The sequence below is a fragment of the Callospermophilus lateralis genome, chromosome 10, assembly GCF_048772815.1.
Source record: "Callospermophilus lateralis isolate mCalLat2 chromosome 10, mCalLat2.hap1, whole genome shotgun sequence".
Lineage (NCBI taxonomy): Eukaryota > Metazoa > Chordata > Mammalia > Rodentia > Sciuridae > Callospermophilus > Callospermophilus lateralis.
The window spans coordinates 132,512,198-132,535,498 of record NC_135314.1 but is presented as its reverse complement, the minus strand read 5'-3'; the positions used below and the strand labels follow the sequence as shown (position 1 = coordinate 132,535,498).

Genomic DNA, 23,301 nt, shown 5'->3' with positions numbered 1-23,301 from the left:
AAAAAAAAGGTAATATTTTAAATTTTATATTATATTTCACAATTAATTTTTTAAAATATATAAATTAAAACTTGATAATACAATGTGTAAATGTTAAGGAGTACCCATAAAGAGAATGAAAGAGAAAGCAAATGTGGCAAAATATTAATGAGTGGTAATTTAGGAGTTCACTGTTCTTAATGGGGTTGAAGTTTTTCCAAAAAATATTTTAAAAATCTTTGTAAATATACATCCTCAAATCAACTATGATAAAATTTCATTTTTATTCTATTGTCAAATCATGTTTATAACAAATTCAAAGTTGAATGCATGAATTATTTAAGTATTTATAGTTGTAGATGGATACAATACTTTTATTTTATTCATTTATTTTTACCTAGGGTGCTGAGGATTGAACCTATTGCCTCACATGTGCTAGGCAAGCGCTCTACCACTGAGCTACAACCCCGCCTACATGCATTCTTCTTTAAAGTAAATTAAAGTTGTTGAAATTTGCTTAATTTTATAATACACTGACTTAAAATTTTTAAATGGCAAACCTATTCATCACTATTAAGTTAAAAGGTTATAGTCACTATTTAAATTTATCATGCAATTGTTTTGAAAATTCCTAAAGCATTATGTTTCTGTGAAATTAGTTCAAAAGCATTGAAAGAAAAATGTTGACATTGTAATGGAAAATATAATTAAATATGAAAGACCTCAGGCATTAACTTGAATGAATGAGAGGATGAAAAGATAAACAAAAGGGGTAAAAAGGAAAATTGCTGCCTGATAAATTTAAAAGGAAAGTGTGACAACCAAGGCTTAATGGGAGAATTGGAGAAAAGGGAAAGTAAGAACCCTCTACCAAGTACCAGGGAAGGCAGTAAACTCCTCCAGTATAGAATACCTGTCTCATTCCATTGATTCTCCATCTGTAGGCTCCCTGCTTTCCCACTATAATGGTCAGCCATTAGACCACTGAAAAGAGACTGGGAAATCTGAACACCCATAACAAGGCAGAATTGGACAGAACCAGCTGGGAAAGTTCCCTATGAATGAATCAGCAGTGGATACAACACTTCTGTTACAATATGAAGAAACTGGAATCTCTGTACACTAGATTTTATAAAGATCACCATGGAGTCAGGCATGATGGCACACAATGAAATCCCAGCTACTTAGGAGACTGAGGCTGGAGGATCACAAATTCAAGGCTAGCCTGGGCAACTTAGCAAGACCCTATATCAAAAATAAAAAGGACAGGCAAAATAAAAATAAAAAGGGATATGGCAAGTAGGTTTCACCTTACTTGGGAACTAACTGATGTCACTGGACCATCCTTGACACTACTCATCTACTTCATTAACAATTTCACCTCCTCTTCTTCCCACTTCCTCTCCTGAATCAGTCTATCCTTTTTCCATTCTCTACTATCCTAGTCTGAAGTACATAATTTCTTGCTTAATTGACTTTAAGTAGCCTCCAAACCTTTTTCCACTGCCAGTTTCTTCAACAACTATCTTCCCACACGGTCATCAGTAATCTTAAAATTGAGGAGACAATTAGGGAACATCTATCAAAATTTTCAAGTATGAACTGCATTTAACAATAATTTAACAATATATTCCACACATATATAGACATATGTGCACACTACAAAGGTTGTTGTTATGGTTTAGATGTGAGATGTCCCCAAAAAACTCATGTGTGAGACAATACAAGAAGATATAGAGGATAGATGATTAGGTTATAAAAGCCTTAACCCAATTAGTGGATTAATCCCCTTATGGGGATTAACTGAGTGGTAACTGAAGGCAGGTAAGGTGTGGCTGGAGGAGGTAGGCTTTGGGAGCATGCCTTTGGGGGAACATATTTTGTTTTTTTGTTTTTTTGTTTTTTTTTAATAGAAGGGAGAGCAGTAGATTGAGGGAGAAGAAGGAGGAACAGGATTTTTTTTTTTAGAGAGAGAGAGAGGGAGGGAGAGAGAGAATTTTTTTTTTAATATTTATTTTTTAGTTATCGGCGGACACAACATCTTTGTTTGTATGTGGTGCTGAGGATCGAACCTGGGCCGCACGCATGCCTGGCGAGCGCGCTTACCGCTTGAGCCACATCCCCAGCCCCAAGGGAACATATTTTGTATCTGGCAAGTGAAGTCTCTCTTTCTGCTTCCTGTGAGCTTCTTCCCTTCGCCCACACCCTTCTACCATGATGTTCTGCCTCACCTTGAGCCTCAAGAAATGGAGCCAGCCTTCTATGGATTAAGACCTCTAAAATTATAAGCCTCTTAATAAATTTCTCTTCTAAAATTGTTTTTGTCAGATCTTTTAGTCACAGCAGCAAAAAAGCTGACTATAACGTATGTATATGTGTGTTTATAAATACCATAATCACTAAAACATATAATAGCAAAAAGAAGGGAAATGAAAATTGCCTAGAAAAATAAACTAAGGAAATACTGGCACTGATAGAGTATAAACCTCTACACATCCATTAAAATGGATGCAATAAAAGTATACAGACTGATATGGAAAAACCTTCAAGAAGTATTGTTATGTAATTCTGGGCATGGTGGTGCATATCTAAAATCCCAGTGGCCTGGAAGGCTGAGACAGGATTACAAGTTCAAAGCCAGCCTCAGCAACTTGGCGAGGCCCTATGCAACTTAGTGAGACCCTGTCTCAAAATAAAAAATAAAAAGGGCTGGGGATGTGGGTCAGTGGTTAAGCACTCCTGGGTTCAATCCCTGGTACAAGAAAAAAAAAGTATTGTCATGTGAAAAAAGTTGCATATCAGTTAAAAAAACAAATGAAAAAGAATTTAAATTAAAAAGTTGTACAAGGGCTGGGGATGTGGCTCAAGCGGTAGCGCGATCGCCTGGCATGCGTGCGGACCGGGTTTGATCCTCAGCACCACATACAAACAAAGATGCTGTGTCTGCCGAAAACTAAAAAATAAATATTAAAAAAATTCCCTCTCTCTAAAAAGAAAAAAATAAAATAAAAAAAAAACGTTGTACAAGTACAGCATGATATAATACTAATTTTTTAAAGTTTGTTTTTAATAAACAAATTTAATATCCTCACAAATCCAAGTAGTGCTATACATATATAAAATAATTAAGGAATGATATAAATTATATAAATAATAGATAACATTGATGTTTTCAGAAAAGCAAGTCACAGAAGAAAAGTGATTGTGTGTATGCATGCATGCACCTGCATTTGGAATTGAACACAGTACCTTATGCATGCCAAACACAAGAGTATTGATTTTAGGACTGGGGATATGGCTCAAGCGGTAATGCACTCGCTTGGCATGCGCGGGGAGCTGGGTTTGATCCTCAGCACCACATAAAAATTAAAAAAAAATAAAGATGTTGTGTCCACTGAAAACTGAAAAATATTAAAAATTCTCTCTTCTCTTTCTCTCTTTTTAAAAAAAAAAGAGTATTGATTTTAAATAAGCAAGGAATATGAGGTGCATGCACAAAAGATTGGAAAAGATCACAAAATTTAGATCACTCTCAGAAACAAACACAAGCATATAAATGACTGCCAGGAAAAACAAAACATGAATGTTTTTTATCACGCTTTCATTGATTTACAGCACGTGCCTGGCTTCCCCCTACCTGCGCAGGTTCATTCCTCTACCATCCTATTCAGAGGAGCCCTCAAGATGCTGTGTCTATTAGTCAGAGGACTCTGCTCTTCTCCCTCCCTCCTTCCCTCCTTCTGTCCCCCCCCTCAAGATCTAATTCACACTCACAATTTCTAACACTGACGTATCTTTTTTTAAATTTATTTTTTAATTGTATATGGACACAATTCCTTTATTTTATTCATTTGTATGTGGTGCTGAAGATAGAACCCAGTGTCTCACACATGCTGGGCAAGCACTTTACCACTGAGTCACACAACCTCAGCCCCCTGACCTATCCTTAAACACCTGTTATCCACAGACAAGAATTTCCAACTGCAAGCTTGTCATCTTCTGTATATCTCAAATGCCTCAAACCAACATATCCACCATCAAACTCATCAAACTCATGAGCTTCCTCATCTTTCCCAAGGTGAAAACTTTCTTATGTTCTTTTTTTTTTTTTTTTTTTTTTTGGTACTGGGGATTAAACACAGGGTTGTCAGGACTCATATATGTATTTTTTTTTCCTACAGTGTTGGGGATCCACCAACTCAGAGCTTCATCCATGCTAAGCAACCACTTTCCCACTGAGTTATAGCCCAAGGCCCCATTTCAATTTCAAGTACAAGGAAAATGGGTAGGACAAGAAAAACAGTACAGTTAATTGGGCCTCAATATCTGCAGGGGATTGACTAATCTCCCATGGAGGGGGAAATTATGGGAACATTTTTGGATATCCAAATGGATAAAATGTTTAAAATCAATTAAAATTGTCAAACTTAGTTCAAGGTTTAAATACTGTAGGGGGAGGGGCTTGATGTGGGAATTGATACCAGGGGCTCAAATCTACTATCCAGCTACGTTCCCAAAGCTTTTAATTTTTTTTTGATACAACATCTCACTAAATTGCCAAAGCTGGTCTTGAACTTGTGATCCTCCTGACTCAGCCCCTCCCCAAGTTGCTGGGATTACAGGTGTGCACCACTGTGCCTAGCAAAATACATCTTTCTTTCTTTTATTTTTTAGTTGTAGATATATACATTACCTTTATTTTATTTATTTTATGTGGTGCTGAGGATCAAACTCAGTGCAAGAAAGAAAACTGAGCCTCACTATTCTCACAAATTCAATAAGAGTAGTCCTACTCACCACAAAAGACCTGAAAGGTGGACTCAATGACCTTATGAATGAAGTGCTGAGACTGTAAAAATGTTAGAGATTTCAATTTGGAGAGGGAGGGGTGTTTATTTTTCAAAATCATATGTGGGGACAAGTGTAAGGAGTACTGCATACATGGCATACGTTAAGGCTGTCTGAGTGGCAGACCACGCCCCTCGTGCTAAGCAGCCCTGGGCGTGAGGCCATGTGTTGCAGTCCTGGCACTTGCTCCACTGCCCGATCCTGGATTCGCTGCAAGGATAGTTAGCAAGAAATTGTTATTGATGGCTGCCTATAATCTTCCTAGCTACTGCCCGAGTATATATACATGGTAACTGTGCAATTAAATCAGACCAAGGTTTCAGCTTGGTCTCCAGAGGTCTTGATTAGCAACTCCACAGCCACATTCTCCTCTACCCTGTTCCATGGACCTCCCTCCTCACTGGACGAGAAAGAGCCAGGCAACACGCAATCATATATATCTTTAAAAGATTGAAATCATCTTTTTTTTTTTTTTTTTTTTTTTGGTACCCAGGGCCTCAATCCGCAGCCCTTACTAATTTTATTTTCAGACATGGTCTCCCTAAACTGTCCAGGATGGCCTGAAACGTGATCCTTCTACCAGTTTCCCAATTTGCTGGGATTACAGGTATGTACCACGAGCCTAACAGCTACATATTTTCGTTTTCTTTTATAAATTTTTAAAAAATTTTATTTATTTAGCCTTTTCAAACATCTTTTCTTGGTTATATATATATTTTTCCCCTTTTTGCAGTACTGGGCAAGTACTGCACTTGCTAGGCAATTGTTCTACCAGAGCTACCCCCCCAAGTCCTTTTTTTTTTTTTTTAATTTTGGGACCAGGTCTTGTTATTGCCCAGGCTATTGCTTTAGCCTCCAAAGTAGCTGGGATCAGAAGTATGTACCATTGTGCTTGGCTAGTTACAATTTTTTGAGTCTCATCATGTGCAAATATCATGCCAACCATTTTAAAGATATTATCACATGTAATCCTCACAACAATCCTATTCCCATCTCATTTTGTTGCTGAGAAAACTGAGACTCAGAGAACTGTCCCCTAGGTCATATAGCTAGGAAGTGATCAAACTAGGATTTGATTGATCTAAATTTGACAACTGCGGAAAAGTAATGATGTGATTAAATAGAAAGTTCACTTTATACTTTAAAAAATAAATTCCATCATTCCATTATTTAATTATGGATCCAAAGCAATATATTAGAATTCCCTCCAATTTTCTCCAATGGAGGGATCATTATATCATGTTGCCTGCTTGCATGCTGTTGCCCCACTAGATGATAAGCACCTGTAGGCAGAAACACTGTTATCTTCCCCTGTCTCAGTGCTGAGCAGAGTGAGCATCTGCTAAACTACAACAGAAAGGCAGAAGGGAGGGTGAAGGCCACTGCAGGGTTTTAGCATCTCCAGTGAGTCCACTACTCCACCCCTCTTCTTCCTTCTAGTTAGATATTTTAGGAGTGGTCTCTCACAGACTTGAAGTCCTTGTGGAGCTTCTCTTCCAACCCTGTTCTCCACTTTTAACTTGGTCACAGGACAGGATGCATGATCCAAACTCAGCAGATTACAGTGTTCTCACTGCTCCAGCATGGTAATTTGTTCCAAAATGGGAACCTGACCCAATGCAAGCCACTTAGGGTTGTTCCCTAGAACATACCAAATGAACATAGAAGAATAACTCATTATCTAGTTTGGATCAAGAACTATCAAATGCACTAGGGAGTCAATGGAGGATCTTCTACAAGGCAATATCATAGAAAGATAATTCCAATAAGAATATCATAATGAAAGACCAGTATTGGGCCTATTGTAATAGCCCTACAAAAATAGTGAAAAGAGAGCATATTAGGGCTGGGGTTGTGGCTCAGTGATAGAGTGCTTGCCTAGCATGTGTGAGACACTGGGTTCGATCCCCTATACCACATAAAAATAAACAAATAAATAAAGGTATTGTGTCCATCTACAACTTAAAAAAAAAAAAAAAAAAAAAAAAAAAAAAGCATATTAGGAAACACTTTGGGATTGCTTTGTGCCTTACTGAAAATACTGCCCTGAAAGGGAAAACCTATGCCCTTAAATCCCTTGTATAGAGATGACCACTGTGAATCATTTATTCACACAATAAGTATTTGCGGAATATCTAGAAAGCATTAAGAGAAAAATGGTTAAAAGCATGGAGTATGAGCCATGATGTTTGAGTTTAAATCTCTACCTCACTTCACTTACTAGCAGACCTTTAACAAGTTAGTTAACTTCTGAGTCTCAATTTTTCTCATCTGTAAAAGCAGAATGATAATAATACCTATTTGATAGGGTTGCTGCTGGGCAGAAAAGGAACCATTGAACTAGTTAGTAAAAGACAAGCAGCAGTTCAGCAGGAAAAAAGAGGGGGAGGATTAGTACAACCACTATGGAAATCAATATGGAGATTCCTCAAAAGACCAAGAACAGAACCTGCCATATGACAGTTATCTCATCCTTGGTATTTATCCAAAAGAACTAAAATCAGCATACTATACTGATATAGGAACATCAGTGTTTTGGTAGCGCAATTCACAACAGCCAAGTTAAGGAACCTGCCTAGATGCCCCTCAAGAAATGAATGGATAAAGTAAACATGATATATATATATATATATACAATAGATTTATTTAGTAATAAAGAAGAATCCAATTATGGCATTTGCTGGCAAATGGATGGAACTGGTGAACATCAGGGAAAGTGAAATTAGCCAGACTCATAAAGTCAAGGGTCAAATGTTTTCTTTTATATGCGGAAGCAGAGTAAAATAATAAACAAAATTTAAAAAGTGGGTGTGTGGTGTGTGGATCTCACAAAAATAGAGTGAAGATCAGTAGAGAAAGGGAATTAAGGTGGGGGAGGAGGAATAGGAAATGGGAGGAACTGCAGAATAAAATTGACCAAATTATGCTATGTACATATGTGAATATACCACACTGAATTCCACCTTTATATATATCTATAAAGCATCAATTTTTTTTTATCATGATTTCTTTTTTTTTTTAAATATTTATTTATTTATTTTGGCGGACACAACATCTTTGTTTGTACATGGTGCTGAGGTTCGAACCCGGGCCACACGCACGTCAGGCGAGCGCGCTACTGCTTGAGCCACATCCCCATCCCCTAAAGCATCAATTTTAATAAATAAATAGGAGGACAACCAGTAGAGTAGAAGAAGGGGAACAGGGGAAGGGATGAAGGCAGGGAACGAAGAAGCACTAGAGACTAAAAAGGAGAAATTATATTCCATGCACATATGGTTATATCAAAATGAACCCCAGTGTTATAATTATAATGCATTAATAAAAACATTTTAAAAAGAAGACTTGACAGGGAGGACAGCATTCCAAGCAAAAAGGAAGGTATATGCAAAGGAAAAAAAAACATGAAAAACATAGCTCAGTGATAGAGGCACCCCTGGGTTCAAGCCCAAGACCATTAAAAGTAAAAAGAATGAAAATACTGACTGGGGTATTGTTCAGTGGTAGAGCACTTGTTTAGCATGCCTACGGCCATGGGTTCAATTCCCAGCACACACAAAACAAAACAAAAACTGTTAGCTGCTAGGCAGGCTGAATAAATGTTAGCTGCAGGGTGAGCTAAACACTCAATCCCCACCAGTCTGGTTCCTTACTGCTTGTTTGCCTCAAGGCTTTACACTCAGCCCCACTCAAGGCTGAACACTGGACCCCCACTCATCTGGTGCAAGGGAAACCCACATCTGGCCCCTGCCCGGTCTGCCTGAAGGCAGAAGATGACACCCTTAGCAACTACAGTATGATCCAATCACCACAGGCCTTGGCTTACAGACCCAGAGACCCCATTAGATTTTGGCCCCTCTCCCCCCTCGCTTTGCTCTCTCCCTCTCTCTCCCTTTGCTCTTTCCCTCTCTCTTTCCCTGCTCTCTCTCTCTCCTCTCTTTCCTCCTATCAGACACTGCCGCAATAAAGATCTCTTGGTGGCTACAAGTGTCTTGGTCACTTTCCTTTCAAAAACAACAATGGAACAACTAAAGCTGGGTGGCTATCATAGAGCTAGGATATAAACCCAGGTCTCCCTAATTCCTGTTTAAGTCAATCTCTAGTGAAATTAATTAATATAAATCAATTCTCTATTTAAAGCATTTTACTTGATCGCAAGTTCAAAAGCCAGCCTCAGCAATTTAGCAAGGTGCTAAGCAACTCAGTGAGACCCTGTCTCTAAATAAATTTAAAAAAAAAAAAAAATAGAACTGGGGATGTGGCTCAGTAGTCAAGCACAACTTTCCATTTCTCTGGTTGTACAAGATGTAGAGTCACACCATATATGCAGTCATACCTGTACTTAGGGGAATGATGTCCATCTCATTCCACCATCATTTCTGCCTCTCTTTCCCCTCCCCTGCCTCCCCTTTGCTCAAAGTTCCTCCATTCTTCCCATTCCCAGTCCTCCCCATTATGGATCAGCATCCACTTATCAGAGAGAACATTTGGCCTTTCGTTTTGGGGGATTGGCTTATTTTTGTTGGCATGATATTCTCCAACTCCATTCATTTACCTGCAAATTCCATAATTTTATTCTCTTTTAATGCTGATGAATATTCCATTGTATGTATATATATATATATATATACATACATATATATATATATATATATATATATATATATATATATATATATCACAGTTTCTTTATCTTTTCTTTTCATCTACTGGAGAACATCTAGGTTGGCTCCACAGTTTAGCTTCTGTGAACTGAGCTGCTATGAACATTGATGTGATTCCATCACTATAGTGTGCTGATATTTTAATGTTTATTTTTTAGTTGTAGTTGGACACAATACCTTTATTTTATTTATTTTTATGTAGTGCTGAGGATCCAACCCAGGGCCTCACACGAGCTAAGTGAGCGCTCTACCACTGAGCCACAACCTCAGCCCCCCCCCCCACTGTGCGACTATAAGTCCTGTGGGTAAAGACAGAGGAGGAGTGGGATAGCTAGGTCAAATGGTGGTTCCATTCCAAGTTTTCTAAGGAAACTCCATTCAATTTTCCAGAGTGGTTGCACCAAATTGCAGTGCCACCAGCAATGTATGAGTGCACCTTTTCCCCCACATCCTCACCAAAACTTATTATTGCTTGTACTATTGATAATTGCTATTCTGGCTGGAATGAGATGAAATCTTAGAGCAGTTTTGATCTGCATTTCTCTAATTACTAGAGAAGTTGAACATTTTTTTCATGTATTTGTTGTTTGCCCAATCAATTTTCTTTATTTTTTTTTTTTAGTTGTTGATAGACCTTTATTTTATTTATTTATATGTGGTGCTGAGAATCAAACCCAGTGCCTCACACATGCTAGGCAAGTGCTGTACCTCTGAGATACACCCCAGACCCCCAATCAATTTTTTAAAATTATTTTTTAGTTGTAGTTGGACACAATACCTTTATTTTATTTGTTTATTTTTATGGGGTGCTGAGGATTGAACCCGGGGCATCACATGCGCTTAAGCAAGCTCTCTACCGCTGAGCCACAACCCCAGCCCCCCCAATCAATTTTTTAAATCAAACTGCTTGTTTTTGTTTTTTGTCATTTGGTAGAATTTTACAGAAGGCTTTCATCATCAGAATATCCTGGTTTCAGTTGAAAAACCTTACAATCTTCCTGCCTCATCACCCCCAGTTGGTAGGATTACAGGAGTGCACTACTGTGCCCAGGCTCAGTAGAAAAACCTTTAAAAAAAAAAAAAAAATGACTCTAGGTAACTGTAGGTTGACACAATATCTTTATTTTATTTTTTTGTGCCTCACGCATTCTAGGCAAGTGCTCTACCTCTGAGCCACAACCCCAGCCCTAGAGAAACCTTTTCTTTCTTTTTTTTTAATCTTTATTTTTTAGTTGGACACAATATACTTATTTATTTTTATGTGGTGCTAAGGGTCGAACCCAGGGCCTCGCATGTGCTAGGCAAGCGCCCTACAGCTGAGCTACAACCCCAGCCCCTAGAGAAACCTTTTCTAAAAACATTTAACTTTGAACAAAGTACCAGACTACACAAATACAAAATGAAAACAGCATTTTAACTCAACCAATAGTAGTCATCATAAAAGGAGTAAGTCACCTAACTTCACTAGGCACTGTTTCCTTTTTAAACTGGATACAATAAAAAAAATATTGTCCACAAATAATATTGCAGCTCTATGTAAGGTTTCAGAAAATCTTCAACTTCATGCTTTAACAGTAATGAAGTGAATGGCATCAAGTTTTGGAACATAAGGGGAAGGTGATCACTTTCTATAAATCTTACCCCAGTCTTGAGTAGCTAGATCTCCATCCATCTCCTCCTCTGTATGATCTCCTATAGTAGTCCCAATCATCATAGCCTCAATCGTATCCTCTGTCATAGTAAACCTAACAGTGTGAGCTGCCATAAATAAATCTTACCATGTAAATAAATGGCTAGTGCTGGGATATGTGGTCTTTTTGTTACAGAGAAATCAACTCTGATTCTATGTCCAACAAACTCTATTGAGTAAGCATGTTGTTTAGCTTCCCTGGCATCACCTACATTTTCAAAATAGACAAAGGCAAATCCTCTTGCCAGGTGTAGTGACACATGCCCATAATCCCAGAAGCTTGGGAGGCTGAAGAAGGAGGATTGCAAGTTTGAGGCCAGCCTCAGCAACTTAGCAAGGCCATAAGCACTAAATCTCAAAATAAAAAATAAAAAGGGCTGGGGACATGATTCAGAGGTACAGCACTTTGGGTTAAATCCCCAATACCAAAAAAAAAAAAAAGGCAAATCCTTTTGAATGCCTAGACTACCGGTCATATACTATAGACACATGAACAAAGGGGCCATATTTAGAGAACACTTCTAGGTCTCTTTCTGTGCTATACAAGCTAAACCCAAACATTCGAAGATAACAGTTGGGGTCAGGATTTGTCCAACTGACAACATGACCCCTCTGAGTAGATTGTAAGTTCAAGGCCTACCTCAGCAATTTAGTGAGACCCTATCTTGGAAAAAAAAAGGGGGTGGGCTGGGGTTGTGGCTTAGTTGTAAAATGTCTCTACAAACAAACAAACAAAGGTTTGCTGAGCTTCGATCAAAAGTTGCCAACCTGTTCCTCCTTCATTATATAGGGTTCACGGCAGACACACAGGACATACACACTGTTTTCTTAGCTTTTCAGAACCAAAACACCCCGCACCATCTCCAAATAGGCTCTAAGTCTTCCTAATATTTTTTTAGGGAGGGGGATGTAGCAGGAATGGAACCCAGGGGGCACTCAACCACTGAGTCACATCCCCAGACTCTTTATTTTGAAACAATGTCTCAGTTGCTTAACGCCTAACTAAGTTGCTGAGACTGGTTTTGAAACTGCTATTCTTCTGCCTCATCCTCCCCAGTCACTGGAACTAAAGGTACATGCCACCCTCTCTCCCGGCTTAAATCTCCCCAATTTTTGGCAATAGTACTGAGACAATTAAATGAGAAAAGAATAGTCTTTTCAAGCTGGGGTGTAGCTTAGTGGTAGAGTGCTTGCATAGCACATGTAAGGCACTGGGTTCAATCCTCAGCACCACACATAAATAAAATAAAGGTGTTGTGTCCATCTACAACTAAAAAAAAAAAAAAAAAAAATTAAAAACAGAACACTGGATATCCCTATGCAAAATGTTGTAACTCGGGCTGGGGATGTGGCTCAAGTGGTAGCGCGCTCGCTTGGTATGCGTGCGGCACGGGTTCGATCCTCAGCACCACATACAAGGCAAAGATGTTGTGCCCGTGGAGAACTGAAAAATAAATATTAAAATTCTCTCTCTCTCTCTCTCTCTCTCTCTCTCTCTCTTTAAAAAAAAAAAAAAAAAAAAAAAAAGTTGTAACTCATGTTACCAAAAATAACTCAAAGCCAGAGGCAGTGGCACACACCTCTAATTTCAGCAGCTCAGGAGGCTGAGGCAGAAGGATCCCAGGTTCAAACCCAACCTCAGCAACTTGGCAAGGCCCTAAGCAACTCAGTGAGACTCTGTCTCAAAATAAAAAGTAAAAAGAGCTAGAGTTTTGGTTCAGTAGTTAAGTGCCCCTGAGTTCAATCCCTAGTACCAAAAAAAAAAAAAAAAAAAAAAAAAAAAAAAACCCTCAAAACGTGTCAAAGGACTAAATGTAAGATCCAAAAGCTACAGAATTCGTAGAAGAAAATACAGGGGATAATCTTCATGACCTTAGATTTGGCAATGATTTCTTATATATGACCCTTAAAGCATAAACAACAAAAGAAAAAGATACATTGTACTTCATCAAAATTTAAACTTCAATGCTTCAAAAACCACCAGGCAGAGGCTGGGAGTTAAGTTTAGTGGTACCATGCATACAGCATGCATACAGCCCTGGGTTCAATCCCAAGCACACACACACAAACACAAAATAGAAAACTTCAAAAAAGTGAAAAAGAATTGAGGGCACAGGTCAGTGGTAAAGTGCTTTGTCTAGCATGCATGAGGTGCTGACTTCAATTCCCAGCATTTAAATAAAAAGTAAAAAGACAATCCACTGAATAAAATATTTATAAACCATGTATCTGATAGAAGATTGATATCTGAAATATATAAAAACCTTCTACAACTCCAAATAAAAATATTTTTAGTGGTCAAAGGACCTGAAGACAATTCTTCAAAGTGATATATAAAGGACCAACAAAGGGTTGGGGCTGTAGCTCAGTGGTAGAGCACCTGCCTTGCACATGTGAGGCACTGGGTTCAATCCTCAACACCACATAAAAATAAATAAATAAAGATATTGTGTCCATCTACAACTAAAAAAAAATTTTTTTAAAAAAGGACCGACAAATACCTAGAAAGATGCCCAAAAACATTCAGTCATTAATTAGGATAATGCAAATTGAAACCATAATTAGGTACTAAGTTGGCTCTAATAAAAAATGCACATGGGTGCTAATAAGGATGTGGAGGAATTAGAACCCTCAATAATAACAGTTATAATATAAAAAAGCGTAGCCACTTAAGAAAAGAGTCTAGGGCTGGGGATGTGGCTCAAGCGGTAGTGCGCTCGCCTAGCATGCATGCGGCCTGGGTTCGATCCTCAGCACCACACACAAAGATGTTGTGTCCGCCAAATACTAAAAAATAAATATTAAAATTCTCTCTCCCTCTCTCTCCTCTCTCTCACTCTTTCTTTAAAAAAAAAAAGAAAGAAGTACTGGGGGCTCAGGTTGTTGCTCAGTAGTAGAATGCTTGCCTAGCATCTGTGAAGACCTGGGTTTGATTCTCAGCACTGCATATAGATAAAGAAAGTAAAAAAAGAAAAGAAAGGTCCACTGACAACTAAAAAATGTTAAAAAAAAAAAAAAAAAGTCTACCAATTCCTTAAAAGTTTAAATACAGGATTATAATATGACCCTGTAATTTTTTTTTTTTTTTTTTTTTTTTTTTTTTTTGTGTGTGTGTGTGTGTGTGTTGCTGGGGTATTTAACTCAGGGCCTTATACATGCAAGGCAAGCACTCTACCAACTGAGCTATACCCCTATCCTACGGCCCTGTAATTCTACTTCTAGGTGTATACTTCAAAAATTGAAAATTGAAAACACTACAATAGGCATTGTGTCACATATCTGTAATCCTAGGAACTCTGGAGGCTGAGGCAGGAGGCAGAATAGCCAAGTTTGAGGCCAGCCTCAACAACTTAGCAAGACCCTGTCTCAAAATGAAAAATAATGGGGCTGGGATTGTGGCTCAATGGTAGAGCACTCGCCTAGCACATGCGAGGCCCTAGGTTCGATTCTCAAAACCACATTTTAAAAACAAATAATAATAAAAAGGGCAAATGTTATAGGTCAGTGGTAAAGTGCCCCTGAGTTCAATCTCTATACATTCACCACAAACTTGTACACATGAATGTTCACAGTAGTATGATTTAATAGTTACAAAGTGAAAATCATATAGTTCAACATTAGGGATGATCACTTGAGTCTACAACCAGACAGCAAGAACTTGTCTCAAAAAAATTTTAAAAATGAGGAAGTGAGGGGCTGGGATTGTGGCTCAGTGGTAGAACCCCTTCCTAGCATGGATGAGGCACTGGGTTTGAACCCCAGTGCCGCATATAAATAAATGAATAAAATAAGTCCATCAACAACAACATTTTTTTTTAAATGAGGAAGTGATATATGCTACAACATGGATGAATTCTGAAAACATGAAGCTAACAGCTGGGCATGTAGCTCAGTGATAGAGATTTGTTTAGCACACATGAGGCCCTAAGCCCATTACCCAACACTTCCAGAGGAAAAAAAAAATTATGCTAAGTGACAGGTGTGAATCACACGATTAATTTATATGAAATGGGCCGGGGTTGTGGCTCAGAGGTAGAGTGCTCACCCTGCATTTGTGAGGCACTGGGTTTGATCCTCAGCACCACATATTGTGTCACACCTACAGCACAACGTATTGTGTCCACCTACAACTAAAATATAATTTTAAAAAAATATATAAAATGTTCAGGATAGGCAAATCTATAGAAAGATTACAAGTTGCCTAGAGATGAGAGCAATGAATAAGTGTTGGTGGGTAATAGTAAAAGTTTATAGGGCTTCTTGGGCTAGGGATGTGGCTGAAGCGGTATGCATGCGGCCTGGGTTCGATCCTCGACATACAAACAAAGATGTTGTGTCTGCTGAAAACTAAAAAATAAATATTAAAATTCCCTCTCTCTCTCTCTTTAAAAAAAAAAAAAAAAAAAAGTTTATGGGACTTCTTTTTTGTGTGTTGTCCATAGGAATCAAACCCAGAACCTCATGCATGCTAGGCAAGTACTTTACCACAGCCACACATTTCTTTTGGGGTGATGAAAATGTTCTAAAACTGTGGCTGAACACAGTGGTTTATGCCTCAGGAGGCTAAGGCAGGAGGATCCCAAGTTCAAGTGTCAAAATAAAAAATAAAAAGGCGGGGCTGGGGATGTGGCTCAAGCGGTAGCGCGCTCGCCTGGCATGCGTGCGGCCCGGGTTCGATTCTCAGCACCACATACAAACAAAGATGTTGTGTCCCCCGATAACTAAAAAAAATAATAAATATTAAAAATAAATAAATAAATAAATAAATAAATAAAAAGGCTTTGGTGTGTGGGGCTGGGGATGTGGCTCAAGCAGTAGCGCGCTCGCCTGGCATGTGTGTGGCCAGGGTTTGATCCTCAGCACCACATACAAACAAAGATGTTGTGTCCACCGAAAACTAAAAAATAAATATTAAAATTAAAAAAAAAAAAAAAAAAAAAAAGGCTTTGGTGTAGCTCAGTGGTAGAGCACATCTGGGTTCAATCTCCAGTACTGAAAAAAAGGATAAAAAATTGATTGTAAATTATATCTTGGCTTGGCTGTTACCAAGCCAGTTGTAGTAGCACACACCTATAATCTCAGCAACTCAGAAGGCTGATACAGGAGAACAGAAAGTTCAAAGATAGCCTCAGCAACTTAGCAAGGCCTTAAACAACTTAGAGAGACCCTGCCTCAAAAAAAAAGAAAGAAAAAAGCGGTTCCAAAAGAAAAGTTGGGAAACTCACAAATAATAAATGTTTTATGGTGATTACAAAAGTGAATCAAGGGGGCTAGGGTTGTAGCTCAGTGGTGGAGCACTTGCCTAGCACTCGTGAGGCACTGAGTTTTATCTTCGGCATCACATAAAAATAAATAAAACAAAGGTATTGTATCCCTCTACAACTAAAAAAAAAAAAAAAAATGAATCAAGTCTGAATGCCAGTTTATTGTTCTTCTGCAGATTAATTTATAAGTCTGTATTCTTCCAGCTCTCCACAAATAAATATTATTTCATACTTTGATATTCTGTTACTGGAGTTAGCGTGTAACTCAGAGGTAGAGCATTTGCCTAGCATGCACAAAGTCTTGGGTTTGATCCCAAGCACCACCACCCAAAAAAAAGAAAACAAAAAGAAAAAAGATGACAAAGAATGAAGACATAATACAGAACCCTGTAAACTTATCTGGGATTAATTCCTAAAATATTAATGTTTTGTGTAAATAAAAATTGATGTGAGGCAGGTTATAGCTCTTATAATTTATAAATAACAAAGAAACACACCTAGGAGTCACTCAGAAATAATGCTTTTAAAAACACATTTATCTCTGGGAGATTGTTGTCACTGCCCTCATTTCAAAGATAAGAAAATCTGAAATCAAACAGGTTTGACAACTTGTTCATGACCTCGAAGCAAACCTGTGTCAGAGATTTGGAAATTTTCTTTTCCTTTTTTTTTTGGTTGAGGGGGTAACTTGGGGATTGATTGGTCAGGGGCATTGAACCACTGAGCCACATCCCCAGCCCTATTTTTTGTATTTTATTTAGAGAGAGGGTCTCACTGTGTCGCTTAGCACCTCACTATTGCTGAGGCTGGGTTTGAACTCAAGAGCCTCCTGCCTCAGCCTCCTGAGCCGCTGGGATTATAGGTGTGTGCCACAGCCCTAGACTGGAAAATTCCTGATTTCCCCCAAATTCATAATGTAACATGCAAGGGAAACACAGAATAACAGTATCTACTCTTTAAACATGAACAAATTTAGGGACACTTTTCCACTGAAGCTTATACTCTCCCACAGAAACTCTTTGCCAGCTGTGACTTGAAAAAGTCCCCCGCAGTGTGATCTAATAACACTAAGATTCTTCATCTCTCAAATGTTTTCACTATTTTTCTAAATTCTATCACATAAAAAGTAGGATACTGGGGCTGGGGATGTGGCTCAAGCGGTAGCCCGCTCGAATGGCATGTACGTGGTGCTGCTGGGTTCCATCCTCAGCACCACATTAAAAAAAAAAAAGAAAGATGTTGTGTCCACCGAAAAACAATAAATATTAAATAATTCTCTCTCTCTCTCTCTCTCTCTCTCTCTCTCTCTTTTTTAATTGGTTATTCAAAACATTACAAAGCTCATGACATATCTCTCTCTCTTTAAAAAAAAAAAAGTAGGATACTTATATTGTTAAATTGGCAAATCATATGCGAAAGAAATCAAGAAAATGAAACTGCTTCTAGACATTCCTTGCTTAAACAAGTTGTAAAAAGTGTTGTTTTCTTTCATGCAATAAACTAAACAAGATACTGTCTGCTTATCAAATATTATTCAATTGTTTTAAACAAATTAAAAATATATGGGGCTGGGGTTGTGGCTCAATAGTAGAGTGCTCGCCTAGCATGCATGAAGCACTGGGTTCATTCCTCAGCGCCACATAAAAATTAAATAAAGATATTGATTCCACCTAAAACTAAAAAATAAATAAATTAAATAAATGTGTGTGTGTGTGTGTGTGTGTGTGTGTGTGAAGAAATGCATACTCAAGGCAGGCGCAGTCAGTGGGGGGGGCATGCCTCCAATCTCAGAGGCTCTTTAGGTTGAAGCAGGAGGATCTAGAGTTGAAATCCAGCCTCAGCAACTTAGCGAGACCCTGTCTCAAAAAATAAAAAGGGTTGGGGATGCAGCTCAGTGGTTAAGTGTTCCTAGGTTCAACCTCTGGGAAAGGAAGGGAAGGGGGAAGGAGGAAAGGAAGGAAAGAAAGAAATGCAAGCTGGGATGAAACGATCTGACACTTGCTTTAAAATTCTTCAGCGATGGGGGAAAAAGATATATGTGAAACATTTGTGATACATATTGACATGTTGAATGTGATAGTATAAAAGGTTCATTCATCTTTTTCTACTGTCTATGCTCAAAAAAAGTTTCACAATAACCTCCAAAATGAATTATTTTCAAATTTACTGTCCTGGTTATTAAACATGCCGGATGTGAATGTTCTGATCTTCGGAACTAAAATAGGTTAAGGGTCTCAAGCAAAGGCGAAAAATTTTTTGGCGGGGGCCGAAGTGGGCTCCACGCCTCTCCGGCCCTCTCCGCCACCAAGACTGAAAATCCTCACGCTTCCTTCAGGGCTGAATCTGACTAATCACTCCGTTTGCTCTCGGACTCAAGAACCATGCAACTCAATTTGGAAATGACACACGCTGGGCGCAAGCCGGCGGCTCAGGAACCCAACAAACTCCATTAGAGAGCTCCCAGGTCCAGGCCCTGGACAGTCGGATTGGCCCGGGCGCAACGCCCGACCCACCGCACCGCTCTGGAGACCTCTGAAGACTGCTTGCACCCCTCCCTCGGTCCCCACCACGAATCCTGGCCGGGTCCGCCGCATACCTTCCAGTTCCACGTCCTCCTCTGAGTCGCCGTCCGCTTCAGCTACAGCGTCCGGGCAGGGCTCTGGAGCTTGTAAGTCTAAAGGAGGGGCGGCGGACGGCAATGAGGCTCGGGCGCGGGCCTCGCGCAGGCGGGTGAAGTAGTCCACCGCGAAGTCGACGAGGTCAGGAGGTTGCTGCCGCAGCACCTCCACTGTGTACCCCTGCAGCAGCTCTGTGAGCCCCGGCGGGATCTGAATGTGGCTCATGCCGGCGGCGGCCTCGGGGACTGGCGAGTAGGGGCCGCCGGTGGCCACAGCCTCCGCGCTCCTTCACACCGGCTTCTCTATAAGCGCCCGCGGTCTCCTAACGAGCGGCCCTGGTTTACCTTCCTCGCGTCGCGCCCCTTTGGCTGAGTCTGTTTCTGAGCCACGCAACCCTACGGTACCGCGGCCAGTCTGGTGCAGCCGCTGCTGTCTCTGGGCCGCCGCCGCCACCGCCGCCGGGGGCACCCACAGCGAGGAGAGTTGGACAGGAGGGGCAGGCGCCCGAGTTGTGACGCACGCGGCCGCAGGCGTGCGCGTCCTCGCCAAGCTCTGGTCCTCAGTGCGCGTGTGCCGCTGGGCGGCACACCCTCTGGCGATCTGTTCTAACGTTCTCAAAGTGCTTGACCTGCTGCTCCCAGCGGGGAACAGGGGAAATTAAGTAACAAGTGGTCTACCTACGAAGCAAGGTGGTTAGTGCCTCTCATTTGGTCAGAAAGACCCTTCATTTATTCTTTTAAAATATGCTAAGAGCCTCTTAGAGGACAAAAGGGATACAGATGCAAAAACACATGCCCACCCGACTGTTGCCTCTGGTAGAGAGCAAGAGGGCCCGCTTTAGCGGGTAAAGTCACGCTGACCCCAAGAAATGAGCAGGACCCGCCTAAAGGAAGATATGGAGGAAAACCATTTTAGCAAAGAGCACAGCAAGAGCAAAGAAAGATTTAGTCAAATCAAGGCCACTCTGGATGACAGGTGGAATGACTAGAGGCCCTTTGGGAGTCTGGCATGAGGTGTGTGACATGTCAAAATGGGAAGGCCTTATAGGAAGTAGAAATTTCAGTGAGAAAATAATTTGAGAGCCACCAGCAGAGAAATAACATTGAAAGAGGTCACTCAGCCAGCTATATACAGTGAGAAAAGAATAATGCCCAGAGCAGAAACAATTTTTTTTCCCTGTTCTTCCTAAGGTCACAGGTCTAGATCTGTGAACCCCTTCTCTCTTCACATTTCACCCTGGACCCTGGGCCAGCACTGCTTGATAAAATTGAGTAGACCATAAAGTATTGTTATCCTTTGCACAGGTGAACAAAAGAAGCAGGACTACTACCCAACTTACTTCCCTCCTCCCACTAGATTGGAATGGAATAAAAGGTATTCCTTCCTGGGATGTCCATGCTAGAGGCTAGCTACTGACCAAAGACCAATAAGCATAGAACAGTCCTTCCTCTCCCTTTTCCTGCCAGGCCCAGTCAGTGATTAGCTATAGGCTTGGGAAATGAAGGGCATTTGGGATAGTTAAGCACCACCTGGTAATTACACAGTATTAATTAAAATCCTCACTAGCACCTCCCATATAGCTTGGCACACACCCAGGAACTCAGTGCTGCTGGGAACTGTGCTGCTGGTAGCAGGAACATCTCATCTGCTCTGGTGGAGAAACCAGTCCAGGGTTTAGGCTACATAAGCCTGTGATTGCAAACAGGAGTATCTCCAAGAACAAGCTTCTTGATTGTAAGGAGGAATATTTGACCATCAACTTTGTGAAAGGAAGAGCAGTGTCCAAATTTTTGCCTGCTGGGTCCTTATTGCACACTCCTAGAGAGGGTTTACTAATTGAATGAATGAAAATTTCAACATAGCAAGCAGAGCCAAGGAAACTGCTTTACTTACCTCAGTCTCAGAACTAGAATCCTTTTCTTCAAATTCTGCTGATCTTATGATATGAAGACATCAGTATGGATAGGCATTGAGGGTGTTAAGGGTATCTTGACCCTTCCAAGTTTCCTAGAGATTAGCCCTTGACAGGGATACTCAGAAATCCTGGTGTGACTCTCACTACACCACCACACCAGAGGATCTGTCCCTCTTTATGCAATCCTACAGCCATTTTTTGAAAAGGCAAATTCATAATTCCACTCCAAAGTGTGGCCATACCATCAGGTTTTATATATTTTAAAAGGGGGCAGAGAACTGTACAATTAGGACTCTGACCTAAATAATAAAATAGAGGAGAGAAAAGCTATTCCAAAGAATGGGGTTGTAGCTCAGTGGTAGAGCACTTGCCTAGCACATGTGAGGCACTGGATTCAATCCTCACTAACACATAAAAAATAAATAAATAAAGGTATTTTGTCCATCTTCAGCTAAAAATATTTTTTTTTAAAAAAAAAAGGTCTGTTGACAGCTAGATATGAGCAAGTTTTCCCAGTCCAAGTAACCTCCACTGGCCTCTGCCAGAAGCAGTTCTGCCCGACTTGTTCTTATATGTCCCACAGCTCCACCAGTCAGCCAAGCCAGCACACAGCATTCAAAAGACATCCTAGCTGGTCACAGTGACACACACCTGTACACGGCTATTTGGGAAACTGAGGTAGGTAGGAAGATCACAAGTTTGGCATCAATATGGACAACATAGTAAGACCCCCATGTAAATAAAAAGAAAAAAAAGTGGGCTGGGATGTAGCTCACTAGTAGAGTGTGAGCTTCAGCACAAGCCCCTACATTCAATCCCCAAACACACACACATTAAAAAAACTTCTTAAAAGGAATGAGGACCACAGAAACTGGAACTCCTATACCTGCTGCTCACCTGTCTCCACAGACCAGACTCGAGTCAAGATGAACAGCCAGTCTCCATGTCCAACTTGACTCCTTCCCTCAGCCCTTGACCCCAGAGCAGGGGTCTATCTCTACCCCTTCTGGCCAATCCTTCATTAACAAGTGGAGCCCCAAAGACATTCATGACTACCCATTTGAGCTTTCCAAAGATGGCCCTATAACAGGAAAGACTATCAGGAGCCTGATCCCTGCATCTTCCACCTTTATCCTGAATCCATCCTGCTTGCATTCAAGTTTATCCAGCTGCACCACTGGAGGTTACCATGGTAACCAAAACCATAGGCTACCAGTAACTAGAAAACAGCAAGTGACAGTGGGTAGAAAAGGCCAAAACTTGAGACCCTTAGAAGCAAAAGAAATAGGAGAAGACTCCATAACCCTGAGTGATATATGCTGTTCATAACCAGCAGGCAGTCAACATCTTGCATAGACTACCATATCACCAACCCCAGGCACAGACTTGGACACTATGGGGCAAATTATCAGAGATGTTTACAATTTTACAATTAAGGATGCATAATAGCACAGGTGGGACATACAGTGGGCCTTGATAAAAATGACAACTTCTATTTCCAGTGGAACAGTGAATTTTTGTGGGTTTTTTCCCCCCTTTGCAGTGTTGAAGATTGAACCCAGGGCCCCATGCATGCTCGACAAGACTCTACTACTGAGCCACATCCCCAGACTCTTCATGAACTCTTTTTTAAAATTTTTTAGTTGTAGGTGGACACACATTCTTTATTTCATTTTTATGTGGTGCTGAGGATCAAACCCAGTGCCTCATGTGTGCTAGGTGAGCACACTACCACTGAGCCACAACCCTAGCCCCTCTTCATGAACTTTTTTAAGATAGTTTTTTAGTTGTAGATGGACACACAATATTTTTATTTATTTTATGTGGTGCTGAGGATCGAATCCACTGCTAAAGCTCATACTCTACTAGTGAGCTACATCCCAGTCCACTTTTTTTTCTTTTTCTTTATGTGGGGGGCGGGGGTCTTACTATGTTGTCCAGATTGATGTCAAAGTTGTAATCTTCTTACTTCAGTTTCACAAATAGCGGTGTACAGTGGTGTGTGTATCACTGTGACCAGCTAGAATGTCTTTTGAATGCTGTTTGTTGACTTGGCTTACTGGCGGAGCTGTGGGACCTATAAGAACAAGCCCAGTAAAGCGAGGCAAGCGCTTTACCACTGAACTACACACAACCTCTTTGTGAACTCTTAAAAGGTTTATTACTAAAAAGCTGTCTCCCTCCCCCATATCTACTGCACTTCTCTCCAAGAAGAAGAGAAGCCCAAACTCCTCCAAAGCTCTACTCTTGGCCCAGACCCCAGGCTTGCATACCTTATGCCCTCTGCCTATTGGGGGAACTCAGCTGCAGCAGGAACAACTCC

General features: G+C 40.3%; 1 protein-coding gene and 1 pseudogene across 1 annotated transcript in view; both read right to left on the bottom strand.

The window, feature by feature from the left end:
* The window catches only part of Prkar2a (protein kinase cAMP-dependent type II regulatory subunit alpha), a 75,825-nt gene extending 56,267 nt beyond the window's left edge, over positions 1-19,558 (bottom strand). Inside the window, exon 1 of the mRNA XM_076868006.2 lies at positions 19,042-19,558. Coding sequence (XP_076724121.1) covers positions 19,042-19,288 — 247 coding nt within the window. The 5' untranslated portion in view covers positions 19,289-19,558. The remainder of the gene's footprint in view (positions 1-19,041) is intronic.
* LOC143408710 (transformer-2 protein homolog beta pseudogene) lies at positions 11,053-11,964 on the bottom strand (annotated as a pseudogene).
* Positions 19,559-23,301: the final 3,743 nt, after the last annotated feature.